The sequence below is a fragment of the Labrus bergylta genome, chromosome 13 (genome assembly GCF_963930695.1).
Source record: "Labrus bergylta chromosome 13, fLabBer1.1, whole genome shotgun sequence".
NCBI lineage: Eukaryota > Metazoa > Chordata > Actinopteri > Labriformes > Labridae > Labrus > Labrus bergylta.
In genome coordinates, this window is record NC_089207.1 from 9,129,771 (window position 1) to 9,153,552 (window position 23,782).

Here is a 23,782-nt window from a genome sequence, read left to right on the forward strand (position 1 = left end):
TGGAACGACAGGGATCGTGAAGACCATCTTCACCGATCTGAGTGACTACAGGAATTAAAGAGGTTTTGAATGAAGCAAAGCCGCATTGATTTTTTTGCTATTTTTCTTTTTTGGTTAAATGGCAAAACAGTAAATACCGGAGGCTTTGTTCAAACATATGAAATGTCAATGAGAACACAACCTATAAATGGTAGGAGAGTGTGAGTGTTGTGACATTCTCACTAGATGGGAAAATTACAGATTCGAAAACATCCTGAATGTTTGCATGCCCGTAACACCCCTTATTGTATCTTAAAACATTTCTCTGAGAACAGCATTAATTACTCTAATTGGAGCTAAGCCTTGAAAAATTCCAGATAAGTGGGGCTGCTAGAAATTATCTACAGCGGCATGTTTTGTGTATCAAGTTTTTAGTTTTTTTGTGGACTCACAAATAACAACCTCATGTTTTGTCCGTCATCAGCATGATTTTTTAGAGCAAGAGATGAAACATCTGTGCAGTGCTTTGGTCAAAATATAACATGAATAAAGCACCAGAGGAGGTTTGTGACCCTGTATTAACCAGCTCTTTAAGAACGCTCCGTTTTGGTGTGTGTGTCTCTTTAAATGCAATGAGCCCCCCCTGAGTTTTCCCAGTAGACACCAATTCTCTGTAGCAGTGATTTGTAACAGAAGTCTACAGAAGGATGACAAACCAAAGGAAATCACAGCATACTTTAACATTTCATGATATTATAGCACCTGTAAGAAGACTTTGTATCTCTAACCTGGATGAGTCAATATTAAAAAACTGCCAAAATATTCACTCAACAAAAAAACACTAAAAACTAATGATCACTGGTTCCTCCTACTGTATAAGAAGTTATGGCAACATTCTTTATAAAGAAAAACACAGCAAAAAAAGTTTGCTTTTAACTGTTCTCAGTGAAAATGAGACTCTATCATAATATCATTTCATTTTTTAAGACCGTCCGAAATGTCTTTGTTCTGACTTTTCTGAGTCAAATTCAGAAGCACATAAAAAGGTAAAGTTCAGCAGCTCAAAATGCTCAAAATGATTAATGGAGCTGAAAAAAGTATTTATAGCAGCTTCAATCTGTTTCCCTCTCATTGTTCCACCTGCTCTGTCTACTGGATGTTGTGGTGGAAAGAGTGGGGGAGGGTCGGGGGAGGGTCGGGGGAGGGTGGGGACGGACGCTGGTGTTACCTGACGTTGTCGTGCTTCTGAATGTAGATCTTGTGAAACATCATGTCTTCCTGCTTTGCATTTATGTCAGCTTTCATCTCCATGGCGACATGACGGGGAAGCACTGAGAGCAGGAGACGCTCCTGCAGAAATGGGATGGGAAAAGAAGTTTCATGGACGAGTATGAGTACATTAAGAGGTGGAGTCTATGGCTGTCTGACAGGAGACTTACAAGCTAAAGTCATTTATGACTAAAGGGATATATAGTGATTAAATGATGATGCTTCTGGCTATTACCTCATACAAGTCTCACAATCAATCTGACATCTTAACAGATCGACTGCAGTAAATATGCAGAGAGAGTCACAGAGCCAGAGACTCAGGGATCAAATTAGAGGAGGAAGATCTTTTTCAATTTTGAACCTTCAGCTTCAAGTTGATTAAATAAAGTCAAACTTTAAGTGAAAGGTCAAGATATGAGAGAAAGAAATAAACAAAGGAGGACGGTTACCTTTTTAACTTCCCATAAAAATATAAAGCAAGTCTAAAGTAAAGTTAAACTTTCATTTGTGAAAGAATTAAATAATAGCAGAGGAGGATGTTTTTTTTAAAGATTGTGCTTTTATTTTGAAGTTCAACTTGGTTTTCAGCGTTCACCAGTAATCTCAAATTTGGATTCATTCTCAACATTTCTCCTTCAATCAAAATAATCCAAAACAAGAAATCTTCTTCCAAAGCTGAAACACTATATTTGCTTTTTTTAAAGTTTGATTTTATGGGGCTCAGGTGGACTAGCGGTTAGGTTTTTTTTTTGTTTTTTTTTACAAAAAAGTCAGACTTGATGCTCCTCTTCATTTTCCCCTCATATTGTACAGATTAATTTATATTTATCTCTTTATTGCAGGTTTGATTAATTGTAATTTTCTGTTAAAAAGTGATGGTTAAACCTGCATTGCAAAGCACCTGCATCAGTATTTTCTCTTCTGTAAAAAAAACAAACATTTGTTCAGATGAAATCAGATCATCTGTGCTGCTAAGCTCTAAAAAAAAAAAAAATTATACTCACTTGGATCCCTGGCTGCACAACCACTTATATTTTTGTATATCTTAACTCTAGAATTTGGGTCTAATAGTCTGTTAAGCATTTCACCACTTCCTTCATAGTTCCTACATGACAAGAGTTATCAATGTAAACCTTTTTCAGAACTATCTTTCGACATTCAGGAGGCGAGTGTTGCATTTAAAAAGTGTGATGTGATGTGATTTAATCACTAATGTAACTGTTGCTTTAAGGACTGCAGTGCTCTCCCTCTGTTCACCATAAAACGCATGTTGGCTCTCACCTGCTGCTGGTTCTCCCTCTGGGAGTGGAGGCGAGCCTGAATGCATTCCCTGGTCTCCTGGAAGGCCTGCCTCTGGGAGCCCTCAGCGGGATAATGGGTGCACACTCCCACGATGTTTGTACAAGAGAAGATCAGCACGTTGGACACTATCTGTGGGGGAAAACCGAGAGCAGAATATGTAAAGACAGGGAGTCCATGAGCATCAGAGGGTTAGATTGTCCGTAGGTTGTATAGAAAAGTAGACACAGACTCTCGGTTTTCAAAAGTGAAGCAAATGTGAGAGTCTTAAACCGTCACACTTGTTAATGACCAGCAGGGGGCGATTCCATCGTTTACAATAAAAGGACTGATTGCATGAGACGATAACTAATAATATCTCGACTTTACAGCTAATTTATTACTTTAGTAAACATTTACCTAAAGAGTGAATGGACTCAATTGCTCACTTCCATACTACTTTAAAACAGCAGGATGTTTATTTTATAAATTATGGTCCCATTTTGAGTAAAATTTACCATTTTTAAGCAAATACTAAAAGAAAGATCTTCCCGCTGACAAGTCGCGACTTCTTCACCAGGATAGAGAAATAACAAAGTCGTGACAATATGGGTCTAAAAAACATGATGACGACAGCCATTCTCAAGCATCTAAAACAGAAGTCTTTACAGCAACAATATGTCACTTTTACACCTTGAATAGTTCCAGAGTCGATCGAGTAGTACAATAACTCTCAACAGGGAGAATGTCGTCCATCTCGTTTCCACAGTGTGCCCAGGTCGCCTGCCCACAGCGCTTTGTAACTTGAGCAGTGGGCCGCGGTTCTCTCTCTCAAGAAGTGCGTATACGGCTTAATCGCACTAGTTCACACACCAGTCTTCAACTACAACGAAGCCAGTGAGCACTTCTGGATACCGTTTGACACAATGGCCGAGGCTAAGAGATGGAAGAGGACGTTGACGAATGAAGCTAAGAAGAGTAAAAGGGAGAGTAACCGAGCAAGAAGCTGGACTACAGTAAATATTGGACAGGCTTTTACACATTGGAGAGAGGCTAGCTTCACGTTACACTAGGCTGCAGGTCTGACGCCAAGCTGGATATATCAATACACTAAATGTGTTTTTTAAGACAGTGCCGGTGCACTCAGAGACCTTCGCTGGGCGCCAAAGTGCAGCATACCAAATTCCTCCATAATGTTGATTTATCGTGTTGTCTGTGTGAACATCATGTATGTCATGTTGTATAAGTCCACTTCCCTTGCACAGGCTTTAACATTGCAGTTTAGACTGCAGTTGTTTTTTGCAAAGGAGTGCAAGAAACTCTGAAACAAAGGTTTAGCTGTGACAGTACAGTGGTTAGTCGAAAAGAAAGGTTTACAGAAAATATAAACCTGCTTAATGCGTCTATGTACATTTAAATTAATACACTTTTTTTAAGCTTTTTCAGTGCTGTGAAATAAATCTGCTGCCCTCCTGCAAAAATGCTGAAAAGGACCTCACTGAAAAAGCACTTTCATAGTCGTCCGACCACCAAGAATCGCTGTACACTACATGTCATCCTCACCCTTTTACAAACACAGCAGCGACTCATGAGTGCTTATACATGTGTTTCATTCTTAGAAGTTATTGCAATATGGGCTTCAACAGAGAGGGGTGAGGTTGGACATCATGAGTGGGAGAATCTTTGTTTGTGTACACTGGCATGCGTGTGCCCCACTTAAACTTCAATTTCTAATTTACAGCAAATCACAACCTCCAGCTTTCATGGCTCTGGTCCAAGTTTCCACCTATCAAACAGCTTGCATGCTGTCATGAGTCCAAGGCACCGGAGCTAAAGAGACATTGTTTCCATTCAGTGCCAGGCATACAGTGGGTCCTGGGACTGGCAGCAAGCAGCTCATTCTTTTTGTAGAGCCATTTAATGGGCTGAATCAGCCAGCTGAATCTCATTCACACCACGGGCCTTTTCTGTTGCCGGAACAGACTGAACAAACACAGCGCGTCTTTATCGAGTCAAAAAAAAAAAAAACCCTCAGCAGGTCTCCACGTAGAAAACCGAGCACGCTCAGAGGGAGGAGCGGCTGCCGGAACATGGGCTGGACTTGATGCATGACCGAGGAAAACAAAGAAGAGAGGTGCGAGACAAAAAAAAGGAAGTGGATTAAGAAAAGGTTACACACTCTTTCTGCTATTTGGACATCTTATCTAACTGTTTAAGTAACCCGAGCTGAACCACAGAAGACTAATGCCTTTTAAGATAAACACAGCCAGGGCCTATTTCCCATGATCCTCTTTATTTTGGCTGGACTAATATTTACTTAGACAGCACTATTCTTACCTGAAAGCATTTCAGTAAATTATACTTCTTCAAGTAGGGGACCATTTGTTGTGAGGAGCATAAACGGCTCTTTTCTTTGAAGGAGCTCTCAAAGAATCCGAGCAACATCAATTCAACAAATGAGCTGCGTTAAACAGAATTCACTAACATCTGTCAGCACACTCAGAATTGATTCAGGGTCGATGGTTGTGTTCGTGCAGATTTATAGACTGTTTCTACACTGTAAAAAATATCTTATGTGTTTTAATTTATTCCAGACTGCCTTAAAGTTTGAAGTTAACTGAATTTGAGATGGAAAGTTGATAAAAATGTGTATTCATTCTTAACAAAAAAAAAGCTAAATTGTCAAACTAATTTGTTTTTTGTAATCTTTGACTTTAACTAACTTATACTTCAAATTGAGTTGTCTTGTCAACACACTCTCTCCTTTTCATTCATGGATTACCTGGGATGTTAATCAGAGGCCTCCTAGCTGTTACAACAACTCTATCGAGCCCCTTAGTACAAAGTCAACTTAAGGGAAGAATGTGTGACTTTTGGATCCAGTTGAGGTCGCTCAGCATGAAACCAAAAAAAAAACAAACTGCTGTTTGGTGACACCTCCACCATACTGAAGCCTCCGCTCTCCTCAAAGGACACACCTCCAACCACCCTCAACTCGCATTCACACAAAGGAGTTATCAAATGGAAAGCAGCATTAACCACAAGCGGCGGACAATTTGTCCTTGGCTCAAGCTTCAATTGCCTCTGGTCTGCATTGTTGTGTTAGCAGGCTAATGTTAGCAGACTCAAATTAGCTTGTGGCGTACAGATTTTTGTCTAGTTCTCGGCTAAGCAGCTTTAAACGCAAGGTCGTCCTGTCCATGTGAACACGGCCCGACAAACAGCCAGTGGAACTCCAGCTTTTCACTCATTGTAGACAGTCATGACTCATGACATTTACAGAGATACTTGATTTCTGCTTTATTTATGTGTAATATTATATCTAATATTAAAATTAAAAAAACATCTAAAATCAGAAATGAACTTTCTTTGGTAATCTGGGCTTGTTGCTGGAATCTGCTTTTTTTAAAATAAAGTTTGCCCGGTTACAGAAAGCAGATCTTCCAAACTCTGAATGACTTTCTGGGAGCGTGTACGATGGCTATAAATTAAAGAAAGCACAGTTCAGAGATTAGAGGGATTTTTTTTATTGCATTCTAAATAAATAAAGTGCTGATCTCTCATTGATAGAGAAGGCAGAACAGAAGGAAAAGAAGACAATGATGTGTCCCACAGGTGAAGAACTACAGAGAAATTGGTTTGCTTTATTGTCTATGAGGGGCCAGTTAGCTTAGCAAATGTTTTGGAGGCATATGATCAGCAGGGAGGGATGGGATGTTTTATTTCCTCAGGGGCAGGATTGGTAGGTTTGGAGGTACAAACATCTGGGGGCATCTTTCTGCCTGCAAGAGTGTAAAGGTCTGCGTGTTCTCCATAAAAAATAATGTTGTGCTCGTGCTTCACATCAGCTGGAAACTGTCCAAACGTGACATTTAAAAAACAGAGTTCCTGCTTCCTACAGTGACATTAGCCCAGTGCAGCTGCACATGAAGCTCCAACCGCAGCAGCAGCCGCCGCGTAGCATCCCACCCCCACGCTGCCATGGAAACGGCAAGCATCAGATAAAGTCTTTCAACAAGTCAATACAAATATTCCTCGGCAGCAGGCTTATTCTATTAATACTGCCGGAGCTCACCACGGCCTTATTTGGAAACCTTTGGGCTTTTCCTCACAGCAACAGGAAAGTGAAACACAGAGCTCATCCCCAGAGTATAAGAAGACAGAAATCTATTAGCAAATACCTGCAGAGAAGACGTCTCCACTGATTCAAGCCTTCAGAGTTTAACATGTCACTTAATAAGGGAAATGGTTTTCAGTAAGTCCTCCATGATTCATGCATATTGTTCTGCTCTCATTGCTCTCAAGATGAATCATTCTCTATTCAAAACCGGCAGAGCTTCAGACCAATAAGAGCTTTCAAGTATGTCATTTTCATTTAAATAGTTTAAACCTAAAAGTTGACAAATGGGGGCGCCAGTAGCTTAGTGGTTAGTGTTCCCCATGTACTGAGGCTAAAGTCCTCCAAGCAGGCAGCCCAGGTTCAAATCCGAAATGTGGCTACATTCCTGCATGTCATTACCCACATGCTCTCTTTCCCCCTGATTCCTGACTCCTGACGCGATCCACTCTTCTGAGAAAAAAGCCCCAACACAAGCAGGGTAGGATGCAGAAAATGCTTAATTCCCAAAGAGGAGAGAGAATTTTATGTAACACTTCAAGCTAATAGAAAATCTGTTTGCCTGGCATAACTCCCACAGGCATTTTACTCCTCTGTGTTTCCTTGTTTCTGTTATCGTGTGATTAATGGGCGAAACTGAAGCAACACACACCCCCCGAATAAACATCAGCCGGCGGACGGTTCACAACATCATGAACAAATCTGTCACATTATCTGTGTTCGTCACACACGGGCCAGCGGGCTCATTGTCAAAGAAAGCTGAAAAGCAAATGAGCTAATAACAAAAGCTTGTTTCTGATTATCATGAATTATTTTCCACTTTTTTGTATTTAGAAGTTTAAGTCTTCTTCTTGAGCCATAGTCAGACTTATGTTAGGTTGTTTTCAAATTGAGATGTTTAATTAATGTCACAGAGCAACATCTACGCAAGAAGCTATTAATGTCAAAGAAGTCTGCTTCTTGATAAATCTTGATAACAAGTAACCACTGAGGGTTTCATGCCAGCTCCCTCGGGTGCTTGTGTGTTTTTATGTGTGCAAAAATAATTCATGTCTTATTAATAAATGCCAGCAGAGGAAATCAAAACATGAGAGCAAGAAGAAGTCCAAGGAGTCAATATTTCACAAGTTGCAAGCGCCAGTGATGGAAAACTATTCTTACCTGAAAGCATTTCAGTAAGTTATACTTCTTCAAGTAGGGGACCATTTGTTGTGAGGAGCATAAACGGCTCTTTTCTTTGAAGGAGCTCTCAAAGAATCCGAGCAACATCAATTCAACAAATGAGCTGCGTTAAACAGAATTCACTAACATCTGTCAGCACACTCAGAATTGATTTAGGGTCGATGATTGTGTTCGTGCAGATTTATACACTGTAAAAAAAATGTGTATGTGTTTTAAGTTTTTTTTTTTTAAATTGATTCCGGACTGCTTTAAAAGTTCCCTCGGGTGCTTGTGTGCTTTTATGTGTGCAAAAATAATTAATATTTTATTAACAAATGCCTGCAGAGGAAATCAAAACATGAGAGCAAGAAGAAGTCCAAGGAGTCAATATTTCACAAGTTGCAAGCGCCAGTGATGGAAAATGAAGCCAATGTGGAAGAAGTGCAAAAAACTGCAGTTCCTCAAGTGTCCACTGGAGGCTGGCTCTAAATGCGCTGAATCTCCATTAGGTCCCATATTAAAGTTCCTACTTTTTATAGCAGAATTAAACATGTTTATGGTGTGGTTCAAAAGAACAACATTGGGCATGAATAGCTAATTTTTATAACAAAACACTGCCAAGGGGTGACTCATCCGTTTCGATTTTACGAAGCCTAAGAATTGTTTTTTATTAAATTCGTGTGGCCGAGTTGACTGACAGGAGGCTTAAAGCCTGCCTCAGCTCCACCTCTTTGCCTGTTTCTAGAATGACCTAAGCAAAGGCTGAGTATTGCCAGTGTGGCGTCGGCAGTCATCAGGCTTCTAACCCCTTTTCAGAAACCAAGGGTTGACATTACTGTGATTAAATCCTTGTTCTGTACAGTGTATGGTATTTACTCTTCAGTGTGTGAATCTGTTTTTATTAAGTTGTGTTTTTTAGATTATTCTATCAAAAACTGACCATTAGAGTCAGAAGACCCAGAGTTGAGATATGAATACATCGCTTTTGAAAAATCTACTGAAATATTTTCTCTTAGAACAAGTGCTTGGTTTAATTTTTTTTTTGTGGACTTGGTTTGTTGAATTTCCTGCCATAAAGCGACAGAGGACAGGTGCAAGGCTTCCTCTAACATTTTAACACAAATGTTGAGGAAATGAGTTAAACCTCTTTTGCAGTTCAAAGAGATCGCTTTTGGAATTGCGATACGTTATCAACTGATATCACAAGACAACAAATCACTAGAGGAAGTGCCTCCGGGGGAAACCATCAACTTTATTTTCAGCCAAAGCCAGCGACAGAAATAAGCAGGCCTCTGTGTGCTCTGCCCTTTGGTAAGTCCCATTTTTTACTTTTTTCTTCTAATTAGATTGTTAAATTGATTACAAGTGTACAGCCCCTTCGTTAGCACACTGGGGCTCATTGTGTGTTTAAGGACAAATGCAGGTCATGTGCTTCATGCTGATTACTGTGAGCAGCCCAGAGCCAGCCTCACTCTGCAGAGCAGTGTGTACAAGAGGCTGAAAGTCTCTCACATGAGGGCCTGCAGTTATTTGTTGATGGATTTTACCTTGAAAGCTGTCAGCTGCTGTATAATGCAGGAACAAACATGAGGAATGCATGCATGAACCAAGGACAACTTTTCTACTGTATTTAATATATTCTATATCACCATGGCAATCCTATGAAACCTCTGTTATTAGACTACTGTGTTATTTCTGCCCCCGTGAAGCCAAAGTGCACTCTATACTGTAGTATATAAAATTTAACTTACATAAGGAAAAGTTTTCAGTTTTAATTAATGAATTATCATGTGGAGTCTATACTGCAGTACTAACATGTACTGAAGCATTGATTTTACCAGAGGAATGTAAATATAGAAAGTATAACGTCTGAACGTATTCATTCATCTTTTAGCCATCAAACAGTGAACTACAGCCCATGCAAAGACGTACAATGGTGTTGCTTCTATACAATGCACACCTTAAGCCAGACCCATATGGGATTTTTGGGGCCGATAGGAATAATGGGGAGAAAAAAAATAGATACGATATGTCGGCCGATTTCTTTCTAAGGTTTATGTCTGATCTGTAGATATAGATATATACATTTAAAGCGTTGATCCCTCTTAAATGCAGTTATTAAACACTTGTGGAAAAGATATACAGTACATAATAAGGAAGGTCGCTCAACCGGAAAGTAAGTGCACATGAGGCTATAGCCTCCATACATGGGGCACACGCACTAACCGCTGCGCCATCAGCGCCCCAAATGAAATGCTATTTGACTGGTGTCTATCTAGTAATATCAGCGCATATAAGCTGACAGCCTGCCCCTGAAATCCTCCAGAGTTGCTCACAGTGTGAAGTTTTCCCTGTCGAACGGGAGGGGGGTTTAAGGAGGCAAGATATGACACAAAAAAGATGCTGCAGAAAGCTAAAATTGCAGACCAATTACAGGTAGCCTTTTACATCAACGTCACCTGCAATTCAAAATATAAACAGTATCAAGACACATGCGGAAAATTACTTTTTACTAAAGGGTTGGTAGAAAAAAGTAAATTTTGGTTGTGGCATTCACACATGCAGCTCATCCCAAAGAATGTTGGGAGAATTTCAGGAGTTTTTTTTTTTTTCCTGTGTGAAAACACCATTAGTTTATTCTGCCTCCTAATTGTAGGCACAAACATTGGTACACACCCAAACTGCATGTGGTCTAATAAACACTGCTGACATGACAAGAAATTGCAGAACCAACAAGATTAATTGTTCAGGAAAAATTCTGGAAAAGAAGCATTTGCCTTGTAGAGGACATTTCTGGAGTTGTACTTCAAAACCAGGGACATCGTACTGTATGCTTTCAAGCAGCCCTGATGCCTCAGAGGAGCTGAACTCCTGGGAGCTAAAAGGTCAATTGATGAGTCATGCCTTTGAAGAAGAAAGACAAGCCCCATCGACAAACAAAAGAAGAGGAATGTTTAATTTTTCATCTCGTGCTTCAAAAGAGAAGAGACAGTGAGGGGGACACTGACTAACCAGCGATCCTTCCAAATATAGACCTGTGCATTTTCACTGCAGCAACACATGACACATTGCTGCTTCCCACTCTTTCATGTCAACACCTAGCACTCAAATCCATTTCCCTCCAATGCTTTGAAAACTACAACTGGGCAACAACAAAAAAATCCACTTTTTAATAGCCGGGTAGACACACAAGAGGAAGAACTGACAACTCGTAGGAGCACTCTCTGCAGGCACGGATTTATTCAAAGCCGTGCGGTGAAATGATTCTTTCAGCTTATTTGAGGCCTCAGAATCCGCTCAGCTTTATGAAATGGTTTAAAACAATGCTACAAATATCCTATAACAGTCTCACTATGTTACCTGAGAATCCCAGAGCCTATAGAGAGAAAAGGAGTGGACTGAGAAGGCGTCCCATAGTCTGCTAGAATCATGAAACACTATGAGAAACACAAATGTGTCTCCGGGGACGTCCTGTCCTGCAGTAGGACTCCTCATTCACTCCCTTGGCTGTTGCCACCTCAATTGTATTTTAGACAAATACATTTCTACATTTTCAGTGGCACAGGTTTTGCTGCTAAAGCGGCAGAAAAAAAGACAACGTAATAAACACTGTTTCTTCCAAATATATACGCCTGCAATAAAAATACAACAGTATAGGAACCAGCACAATAACAACAAGCATATAATAAAGGTTGGCTGGTATGATTGGACTAGCAGGGCTAAGCCTTTCCTATTTTATACACTGAAGATGAGAAAACTATTCTTCAGATCGTTTTGGTTGAACCTTGAGAAACAAAGGAACTTAATATTTCAAAGAAAAACACACAATATCTCTAAATGGGCTGGTTTTTTACAGCCCAAGCCACGTAGCATCCTCTTCAACTCATTTATATAGTGTAAATGATTGACAGGTGTAACAGCACACGCCCTAGATGTGTCTCAAGGTGTCAGCTTCTGATAGCATGAAGCCAAACAAGCTAAGACGGCGTGGAGAAATCACATCAGAGTCAGATGGACACTAAGTTGGCTGCACATTGAGAAATTGTGTTTTTGTCCAGTTTGGATGCCTACTTGTCCTACTCCCATGGAGAAAGCAATACTAGTGTCTGCGTGCCAGTTGGCTGTCCATTATCTCGGCAATATCTTCTCCAAACTAATCGAAAAAATGAGAGTGAACATTTCCCATCGCAACAGAACAAGGAGAACAAACTATTAAACACATAATTATACAAATATGATAAAATTGATCACAAAGCTTTAAATGCAGAAGTCCTACAAAGAGGATATGCTGAACATGTATAAAGCATTCTTGCTAACACTTGTGGTAAATAATCTGTATGTCTGACAAAATCAAGGGATGCTTAAGTGCTAAAAGGTCACTGGTACTCAAACACATTCTGACATTAGTTGAGTTAATCACGGCTGTCTCAGGAGTAGTAGCCGCTGAATGAACCAATAATTCCTGTTTAGGGAAAATAAACTGTGTGTGTGTGTGTGTGTGTGTGTGTGTGTGTGTGTGTGTGTGTGTGTGTGTGTGTTGGAGTGAAATAATGAGTGTGTGTATTTCAGAGAGAGGGAGCTTAGTAAAGAGAAAGTACCTTGCCTCCAACATACCACGCATACCTCCTCTGACCCAGCAGGGGATAAACATCCTCCGTCCCAGGAGTAGATGTGTAGCTCTACCATGTTCTGTGTGTTTACTTCACACCATTGAGATAAACAAAGCTAAATTGTGAAGAGGACCAAGGATTACTGTGTGGAGAAAATACTAAATCACATATCAAGAATTGGACACTCTTAAACCTGATTTAGATCATTTTTAGAGTGTTGGAAAGTCATCTCTACAAGTGGAAGTGGTTTAAGTGAGAATTTGTTGTATTCAGAGATTTTACTAAATGTAGGTCTATAAAAAATAAAGAGCTAAAAAAAAATACTGAGACCATTCAAAGAGCAAAAAGACATTATAAACAACAATTTAAGTGCAACTACAATGAAAGTGAATGGAATGCTATACAATAAACAAATTGTGATCTATCCATAAATATTGTATTAAAATGGGGTCAATGAAAGAAAAAACTATTATTCCTTCTGTCAAATGCAAGGATCTTTCTACACTGAATTTGTGGTTGAACTAACGATACTATTGTGCTAGTGGCTTTTATTTTGCAGACTGTTGTTCAATATTTGTCTAAGATTTGGTTGCTTTATTACTTGGGCCGCCCACTTGGAGGAATATAACCTCTGTACTTGGGGCGTGACATGACCACTAGGCCAACACTGCCCCCAGAATTATTTTTAGAACTACAGTAAAATCAGTTCATGAGTTCAGGAACAACCTAACTAAAGAAGGGTAAAATCAGGAAATTGTTGCATCAATGACCCTAAACAATTTGAGTCAAAAAGAAGTGGCAGAAGAAGAAGAAACAGCTAAAAAAAAAAAAATGCCTCAATGAGAATATTATGTTACTCAATTCAAATGTAAGTTTCCCCTAAGCATGAAATAAAAAGTATATTTAAAAAAATCTTGCTCTTTAATTGCTCCCTACTGACAGTAGGAGGCTTGACCTAATGGATAAGTCCATGTGTTAGACGCTCCATGCTCCTCTGCCCGGCCTCCACTTGCTCCACAGTTTTACCCACGCCGCCCTGGTGATGTTCTGTGTCTGCCCATCTGTTGTGTTTGGGTGTCTGAGAGCCGTCCGGCAGCCATCGGCCATGACGGTTCCGTCTGAGTGATCAAACACGCCCACGCTGTGATCTCAACAACACAGAGTCAAAACAGAGCGGAGGCCCTCCGAGGCTGTTTGAGTGCATCTCAGTTACAACTGGCCCGCTCAGTGACAGTTTACACTGTAACACCTTTCAAAATATGCCAACCGCACCGCCGAGCCTGCCAGAGCCCTTCACACTGTTGTTATGTATAGTGTCAACATTCCCTTACATCATATCCCTCCATATCTGCAGCACCATATCTCAGAGCGGTCCAGGGGAAGTGTCTGGTACAAAAGTTCATCTTCAAAGTGACCCTTTGGTGCTTTTAATGTCTGATTATTGGTTTTATTATCTGTCTAACTGGGACTCTTTAGTAGATAGATGTGAAATTAAATACAGCTCAACATCATCTACAGCTATCCTTAAAGAGGCCTCTCTGGTCTCATTCATTACACTGATGAAATTATATTTTTGGGGTTGTTTGTAAGCAGGACAATGTAAAAAGCTACTGATCTGTTTTTTTTTGTGAAACTTGCTGCACAGTCTGAGTCAGAGTGAGGCCTTCTTTATTAGGTCCATCACTGACTCCTAAAACTTTAAGTAGCTGTAACCTTCGCTTATCATGCATGTAATTCCATGAGCACGCTCCGTCTTTGGTGAAAGAGATTTGAATGTTTTTGCATCGTCCTCTTGGTCTGAGTTAAAGGGTCACTTTACACTTGACATTTGAAACCAAGATTAAGGATCATTTGACCAGTGTTTGCATGTTTTACTGCTGAGCGCTGCTAATTTAATCGCCTGATGTAAATTTTTATGTTTTTGATCTGTTGTGTGAAACCTTCTACGCTGCTGTCTTGGCCAGGACTCCCTTGTAAAAGCGTTTTGTATCAATGTGAATACTCCTGGTTAAAGAAGCAATATGTATGAAATCTACTGAATTAAATGATAAAATGACCTTACTATAACATGTTTTACTTAATGTCTGATGATAAAGTGCTGGCTTCTCTGACAACAATGCAGCAGCCAGTATATCTTCCTTCTTAGTTTAGATTTCCTGTCCAGAATGGTCTGTTTTTGTTCTGACCAGAGAAGGTAGGCGGTCTTAAGGCACCCACACAGGGGCTGTTTTGGAAGCCCCTCGGTTTGCCAGGCAAACGGCAAACCAACAGGTGTTGCAGCGATGGAAGCGGGCAAGAGAACTGGTTCAGATAGAAGTGATTGTACCCGACCTAAAAAGCCTCTGCATGTTTCTAATAAGCTCCACGAGCAGAAACGTGCTCAAACTAGGATCAATATTGGAGATGCTTTTGAAAAATGGAGAGAGGTTAGAACACAGAAAGGTTTACAGACCGATGCAGAGCTGGATAAACACTGAAGCTTCAGTGTCCGCGACATGGCAAGCTGTGTGCCCATCAACTCAAGGTAGGAGGGGGCGGCGGGGGGGGAACAGCCATCTCCAATTTTCCACTACGTGTTAGCATCAACCAAACAAACTAAAATCAGTTAGGAATTGTGGCCACCCTGGAGAACAATGCAGCAGCCGCCGTGAGAATAAAAAATAATGGTGAGCTGGGAAAAAAAAATAAAGTCAGGAGAGTGTCTGAGCTTTTGAAACCACTAATACACAGCGTGTATCCAGAGTGTGTGCTCTGCCTCTGTGTGTGTGAGTCTTTGATCCAGCAGCTGTAAAAGCTTAATTTGGAGTATGCATGTCTGCCCTTCATTGCTCATGATGAATAAGACATGAAATATGAGATATCCTCAGAAGTGAAACAGTGGTCACAGTACAGTCACACTTCAATAATGTTTTAATTATGTTCCAATAAAATAACCAATGATGCATTCGACATACTCCTCATTGTATTTGGGTCGTCATTGTTGCACTCATTAAAGAATAAATACTACAGAGGGATGTAATCAACAAAAGTGTCAAGAAGCCTTGATGCTTATTGCTATCTAAACCCAGGGTGACTGCATACCAAGAACTGAAGAGCTTTTTAAAATCATGCTGTAAAGTAATAGCCTTTTAAGTGATGTGTCCCTTGAAGGTTACTGAAGCTGCTCACTGTGCAAACAAAGCCAAAGCCGTGGCTGGAAAAGTTATACCTCTCTGATATTCAGTGAGAGTAACCCAGAAAGTTCAGAGTTACACAGTAAAGTTGAATGAGTGAGTTAAACGCCAGTGCCATTTTCATCTCACGCATGTGCAGAACGTACGTGGTGGTTGGCCGTCAGCTGTAGTCTTTGCGGTGTGTTCAAGTGCAACTTTTTGGCCAAGACACCACTAGTTCTTTGCCGTCTGGGTGGTGTCTCAGGGCCTTAAAACAACACGTGTGCAGGAAAGTAATGACCTCCACCACGGGAACTCAAGTACTCATACCCATCCTTGGCCCTGATATATGTTTATGATAGCAGATGTATCTTTTACAAAGATTGAGCTATAGGTCCATTCAGACCCTAACAGCAAACAGCTAACAACAACAGCACTTCTGTTGCAATAAGAATGCCCCCCCCCCCCAGCCCCCCCCCAGCCCCCCCCCAGCCAGCTGAGCTATTGTTCTGTTGTGCTTTTTCTGACGGCCTGAGCTGAGAACGCCATCAGCGAGGCACGAGGCCAAGGTGAGGAGACGCACAATATCACACACAGCTCGGTGTTTTCATGGCAACAGCTTCAGCATCTTTCAGAGCAGGACATGGGCGCTGGGTGAGAAAGAGGAGGTGTCTGCTATTATTAGAAGCAATAATTGCTTAATTTGCTCTCGTAATAAATGTCTCGCACCATTCAGTGGTTTGATGCTGAGTGGATTAGTCTTGCGGCGTAAATTAGAGCAAGGGCATTATGCTTCATTGAAGGCCACCATTAGTGAGCCTGAATAGATTCGTTAGTGTTGAACTCTGCAAAAAAAGGACGAGGCTTCAAGTGGAAGTCCAAATGCAAGTTTCTCACTGGTGATTGCAGAAAGGAAAAAAAACACAAGAAAATTATCAAAATTACAATATTATTGATTTTGACTGTTGCCTGAAGTCTTTTTGATTATGACACAGTTATAACATTTATTGTATTACTACTATTACTATATTATTGTATGATTATGATTAGGTTACAAAGATGCTTAGACAGCAGAAAAGCTCCAGCTTCTGGATCATTCTTTTTTTTAGAGACAAATTAAACTGTAGTGACGGAGACTGTGTTTTATTGTCTTACATTTAGTCCACGTTAAGAGAGCAGCTATAGAGAGAAAAAAAAATCATTTGAGAATCAGAATTGTGTGTGCTGCATGAAGCACCACTTTTTTTTTTTTTTTTTTTTTTTTTTAACTTCTTCACATTATGTTTAAATCTCCTCGATAGGGCTCTGATACGACGGCTCTACTTCAGACTTCAGTTGTAGTATCTTCCGCTGAGGTCCACATTCAGCTTCTGCTTCTTTACGTAACATTGACTTTGGAATTCACTAAATATGATTAACCAGTGGAGACACAGATCAGGAACCTCTATGAAGTTCACCGCTCTAACTAATCCCTGACCTGTGGCTCGTGAACGGTCGTATCCCCCTCAGCTCACGATCGGCCAAGGTTCAAACTGCGTCCATATAAGGCCAGGTGGGGAGCCTCTCAGCCTTATCACAGCCCGTGTTACTCCACCACTCCGCCTCGCAGTCATAATACATGTGGGGCGCATCGCTGGAGAGGCATCTGAGAGGACTAAGGCTTTTTTTTTTCCCTTGACAGCCAGACACAGAATAATGATAACCTCAAAACTGAGAGAGGCCCGATATGAACCATCTGTAATTTCAGAGCCAGTTTTAGCTCAATCCAACCAGAACTTTCTAAATATAACATAACAAACAGACGTGCAGACACACTTCTCTCTCTCTCTCGTGGGAATAAATACACTCAGTGTACAGTTTGTTTCTCTAAAGGAAACCATTCCCTTTGTATAAATGTAGTTCGAGTCAAAGGACTTTAATGAGTGCACGCTGTGTAAATGTGTTACATAAGACGAATTCCCCACAGTAAGAATAAGAAATTCACACTAAAGGCCTGCATAGGAAATTACATGTAGTTGTTTTAAAATGATACAATCACATTTTTGTATCATCTAAAGTATTGTAAGATGCTTTGAATAAAAAGAGATCTTCAGAAATGTGGGATGTACGTTAATAGATTTTTTTTCCCTTGTTTACTGATTTCCAAGGAATCTTTTGCAGTTTTTTTAACGTGCATTTTTATATAGCAATAAAATAATATATTGTGCAGGCATAGCACACATGAGCTGTTGAAACAAGATTACTGCTTCTGGTTACAGATGCAGTCGTGATAAGTCTAATAAAAGATCTAAGAAGTTTGGGTTACTTTCAGGTTTGTGACTCAGAGTTTACATCTGTCTTATATTTTGAGTTTTTTATTAATTAAATTAAAGTTGTAAGGGTTTTGAATACGGCTTCTAAAAAGTGACACATTGTTTAAGTGGATCAACAAAAACAAAAAAAATCATATTTGGGGTTATGGGCTACACAGGATTTGAAAAATAAGACGTTTGGACATGTCACCTTTTTCTGTGCTTTCAGAAACAAAACCATAAAAAGTCAAATCAATAATGAAAAAGATCTTTAATTCCAGCCCTGGGTTTGTCTTTCACTATTCTCCCTCCATACGGGATATTTGTGCCTCCACTGATTCTGCTCCTGCGTTCATACAGTAGAGGTAATTGGCGATGGGCCCACTGCCCCATATCCAGCCTCTGCCATGCACTCTGCTTCCTGAGCAGCTTTTATGTCTCTGTCACAATGGTGCCTCTATAAAACTGTGAAGGAGAATGTGGGAGCTCCAGTGAGCTTCAGTGCCAAGTGCACCAAATCTGTCCTCTGTGCCGGTGCGGAAATTCACTCAGATGTCATCCAGGACATCGTTCACATTTGAACATTTACATGAAAGAAAGGACGTATAACACTTCCCAGCAGGGGGTTCTTTAAATAGGCCGCATTATCAACTTCACAATTATCATATCTAAGAACATTTCTCACACTATTATTTAACGTGTGAGTCATCTGTAAATGTGTGAGTGAATCTGTCGTATGAGTAACAGATAAACACCACATTCCCCCTCCTTTGTCCATCAACGACCTGACCACATGGACAATAGCTTTGCATTCATTACTCATGATAATGGATTACAGTCCACAATTAGCATAATGGAACATAATGGGTTGGATGGACTCTTCGTGACACCTTGACAAAAGCAGCCTGTGTGGCAAACTATGTAGCCGTCACTGTGAGGATATTTTACACCCTGTGTGCTTCATAGTTCAGTCAGATCTAGGTTCTTCAGTAACAGTAACACACTGACGCAATATTCTTTGGAGATAAAAAGAACTGGGAAAAGATGGCCGACTTTTGTATTAATTAAAACACTTATTTCACATTACACAAGGCGTAGTAAAGCAAAGGCATTATACCACAGGAAGGACAACACTACATGTGTTTTTGCAGTTTACGATCAAGCAGTAGGAGGGTGTGTGTTAAGATCAGATAGATTTTGGTTGGAATATATTTCTAAATTAGCAGCAGTTCTTCCTTTTAGTGTTTTTCAGCTCATTCTGTAGTTTTTCCTGTATTGTTTACCCTCATGGCTTAAATCAAACGTATTACCAGCAGGAGCAAGGTTACATGTCTTATCTCAGACTGATGTCGGCTTTTTCATTAACTCAAAGTATTGTCTTGAATTTATAAAACAGGCTTTGCAACCAAGATCGAGGCAAAGCAATGCCAGGCAGAAACACCCGGTGTTGAAAAATGAAGCAAATGGAGAAGTGCAAAAAAAACCTGCAGTTCCTGAAGTGTCCACTTGAGGCTTGCTGCAAAAGCCCTCAGAGTCACATACACACCCTTTCAAAAAAGCTAGTTTTCAGTATCAAAGAACGAGTGAGAAAAGAACATTCAGGTAAGAAGAAAAAGGGATGAAGAAGCTTCTTTATCACATGCACAAAGGTCACACCAGTCGCAAGGTATGAACAACACCACCACCCCACCACATTCACATGTGAGCTCAACCCCAGATTCACACAGAAATTGTATAAGGGGGCCGGAAGGAGAAAAAAATGGCCATTGAATTCACTCATCATTCATTAACTTTACAAAGCTATTCTTACCCGATATTAAGATTACAACTGTTTCTGCTGCCACAAAGAAGCCAAAAACAAGCAATTCTACTTAACAGGAAATATGTTTAGGATAAAAAAGGATTCAAAGTAAAACCCAAACACTGACACATAGTCAAGTTTTATCTCATGATACTTAAAACCGTCATTACATTCCATCAATAACCACCAAACTAACCACAACTATAAACATACCTAGCTGGAAAATGACTTATTTACCCGTGAAAAACTGCAAAAGCCCTTCATTCAGTTACATCAATACAGGGCAGATAAATGTACCAGGAAGCATCTACTGCAGGGATGGGCAACTTTGGTCACAGCAAGGGCCACATTCATTTAATTCTCACTGCCAGAGGGGCCAAATTGTAGGATACAAAAATTATTACAGTCGATTACGTCTCAAATTTAACTCAACATATACAAGTGATCAAATATTTCTGGTTTTCATGATTTCATGGCAGATTTTGTCATGTTTCCAATTAACTGATATGTAAAAATTGACCTGAGGGCCACGTTGGGGGTTGATGGGGGCCGCATGTGGCCCCCGGGCCGCCAGTTGCCCACCCCTGATCTACTGTGTCTATTCATAGGCCTGCTTATATTGTGAGGCATATGGCCAGGTATAAGGTGAACGTCACAGTAAATCCAGCCAGAAAACAGGCACTAACTGTTTCCCTGGATATCATGCACTCTGATGGTTTTATTCATGAGGCTCCATGGAGACTTACTCATCAGAGTGAGAGTTATATTCATGAGGTTAAAACCCAGGATCTGATTCCTGTTTCGGCTGCATCTACGACCAACGCAGAGACTCACTGATAATGAGGTAAGCCTGAGAGATGGGAGAGGAAAATATCCCCCGTGCAGCCAGCCGAGAGGGGGACTCAACTTATGAAAATGGATGTGGCACAAGCAGAAAAACATGCATCATGTGCTCATTTTATGCTGGGATACATTTAAACACATTACTTAGTCATTGCTATTTTTAAACCATTATTTGCCAGTGTTTGCACAAACCTTCTCTCCAGCTAAATGTTGAAGGTCAAGGTTTTTTTTTCACTGGACTAAAGTCCGGGTCAATGAGGTTCCAGCCATTTCCCTAGATTTGCAGGTCTGTGCACTTGTGCTTTCTGCTACCGTGCACAAACACAAGACTGCAGCAGTGTCGCTTGCACATTAGACGATAGGTGAAGAGCAAAATCTAGGAAACAACTGTTCTGCACTGCTTAAATGGTGAGTCCAAAATGTATTTATCTATGTGCTTCCACAGTCACGGTCAGGCACAGTCACAAAAGCAAGCAACATGATGATTCTCTAAATTAAAGAAACATGTTTAAGACATTAAAACTATACTTCAGGGAGTTTTTGATATTTAAAAATAACCACTGTTCATTTCAAAAATTCCATTCATTCACATAAAAAAAGCCAGCTCATTGAGCCAATTTGTTCGCAAAGGACACATCACAAGTTCAGGCGTCTCAATCTCCCCCTCATAATGATATTGAGCACTTGTAAGTGATAACCTTCCGTGAAAATCGAGTGACATTCTCAGATTTCTCTTATTTTGGGGCTTTTATGCCTCCATTTGATAGGACAGTGGATTGAGTAAGAAATCAGGAGAGAGAGTGGGGAATGACATGCAGGAAAGGAGCCACAGGTCGGACTCGAACCGGACTGCCCCCCCCGCCCCGCCCCCCCTTGGAGGACTATACTCTGTACATGGGACAGACCTAACCCCAGGCCATCATCACCCCTTTCTGACCTTGACTTCCAGAGATATTTTTTCTAAAGGCAGGAGTTGTCCCTTGTGGAGAAGCCTCTTATTTCCACTATTTTCACTTTTTTTTGTAAGATCAAAAAAAAAAAAACCCAACAACAGCCAAATAGTGCCTTTTTTTTCATAAAACATTTCATATAACCATCCATTTCACAAACAGGGCATGTGAAAGTTCAGGAAAAAAAATGGTTGTGCTTTGTTCTACCTCAAGCAGGGGTATCTCAATTTCTAAGGGGAACAAGTTCCTCTACTTTCCCGTAAACTACATCCCCAAAAAAGCCATCATAGTAGAACTAAAGCTCCTCGTTTTGATGTTGCGTAACGATGAAAGCAGAGACACTTTAATAAAATGTAACATGGAAACCTTTCAGGCAGTTTGAGCGTCAATTACCGACGCAGGTTGAGTCAGATTGATGCAGACGACTACCACCACTTTCATTAAGGGGCTTTCAAATCTGTGGACACTCTGCAAATTAGCTTAACAAGTTTTACAAATGAGTCTGATGGAGTTCTTGGTATTTTGTTATACAAGAGTGAAATCAGAGTCAGAGATACAGCGTTTCATTCAGTGAAGGGATAGAAAGTCATTTGGGTCAGCAGTTCGACTAAGTTCACAATTCTTGGAAGAATAAAAGCATCTCAGTCACTTCACCTTGGACTCTGCTGTTGGTGCAGAGCAACTGTTAACCCTGTGGCCTTCATAAAATGAGCTAACCTCGCTGTTATTACTCACATTAAACTCAACATTTCGACTGATGGTGAAGACACCCTGCTGAGGCGAGGTGAATAGTTTCAGCATGAATCAGTGAAGCATCTGAAAGAATCTTTCTGCCTCATCACTGTCTGAGTCTGTTGACACATTTTCTCATCCTTTCAGCCTTTAAAACACTTCTGTGTCTACGGTTCCACTTCATGTGTGTACTTTCTCTTTTTTCTTTCCCTCAGTAAACAGACCGACTTAAGAAATGAACATTACTTCCTAGAGCCAACTTTTCCATGTATAGGGCTCATCACAAGTTCATGTAGCGTACATGTTGCACAACCTATACGTCTCTCCATGGATTGATAAGAATTCAGATATTCCTCCAGGGTGTGTGATTAGAGCTGCATCCCTAGAAACCAACTGCTTGTCTGACCATGCATTCATGTAAATGGACTTGAGCTCGTTTAGCACTTTTGCTAGTCTTCTGACTACTCAAAGCCGCAGGTCACACCTACACATTCATACCCATTCATGCACTAATGGCTGCTATGTTAAGAGTACATCAGTACTAACAAATCTACTCATACACATTTATGCGCCACCGCCGCCGAAGCAACTTGCCCGAGGACATATCAGCCATGTGGCTGCGGCAGGGGATCAAACCTCCAACTTTCTGGTTAAGAGACGACCGAATTAACCACCACAGCCGCCCCATGTGATGTTTGACTTATTGGAAAAACAAGTTCCTGATTTGGAGAATGAACAAGAACGCCTGCTCCAGTCGCGACAACTACTCGGAAACTCTGGAAAAAATGATGTGCCCAACTTGACAAAATACTCGTCATCATATGGGTTTGATGTTTTGTTGATGTGAAGATACCTGCTTTTGATTAATTTGCGTATTGCACATAAACATTTTGCTTAAAATCATATAACTGTGACATTCCTCACATCTTCGTTGCATCCACACAGTTTTTTTTTTTGCCATTGTTCCAACATTCAGACTTTCCGAACTGAAAATAGGAAGACCAACTTACTAACTAGGAAAACTGGGACCGTCCAAGGAGCTCATGAACGCAGCTTTAGTTACGGTGAATAATTCTTAGGAAGATTGTTGCTATGCGTAATTGGCCAGTCAGAATTAAGACATACACACATAGCCGTGTGATCATTTGTTTTAATGCATAAAGACCTACATCCAAAAAATACTCCTGTTTGTGTCAGTAGACTCGCTTGTACTAAAATCACTTTCCACTTGGTGAGAGAATTTTCCAAAAAAGAAATCTTCTGTGTGCTTACACATCACATATTCAGGAGCTAACACGCTTAACGGGCTCGCTGTTTGGGGAAACCGTTCTAACAAAACAACTTCATCTTTCATGAAGGAAACCACAGGGGAACCTGTGCTGGTGTTCCTCGTGTCAAAGAGATGTCAACAGCTGGTTATATAATAGCTGTGGAGGGTTGGAGGGCACTGCAAGTCAATACTGAGGTTATCATACTGTGCTAACACCCTTAGCCTGAAGGTGTCTTTGCCAGAAAAGAAATCATTATCACATTAATTGAAACTTGTGATTAAAGCCAACCATTATGCAACCGGTAGTTTACATAATCAAGGGTAAAGCA

The 23,782-nt window shown here is 40.5% G+C and overlaps 1 protein-coding gene across 1 annotated transcript in view; it reads right to left on the reverse strand.

The window, feature by feature from the left end:
• Positions 1–23,782, reverse strand: part of adcy5 (adenylate cyclase 5) — a 73,150-nt gene that overhangs the window by 36,564 nt on the left and 12,804 nt on the right. The window contains exons 2-3 of the mRNA XM_065962044.1: positions 2,530–2,679; positions 1,208–1,329 (exon numbers count right to left, since the gene is read on the reverse strand). Coding sequence (XP_065818116.1) covers positions 1,208–1,329; positions 2,530–2,679 — 272 coding nt within the window. The remainder of the gene's footprint in view (positions 1–1,207; positions 1,330–2,529; positions 2,680–23,782) is intronic.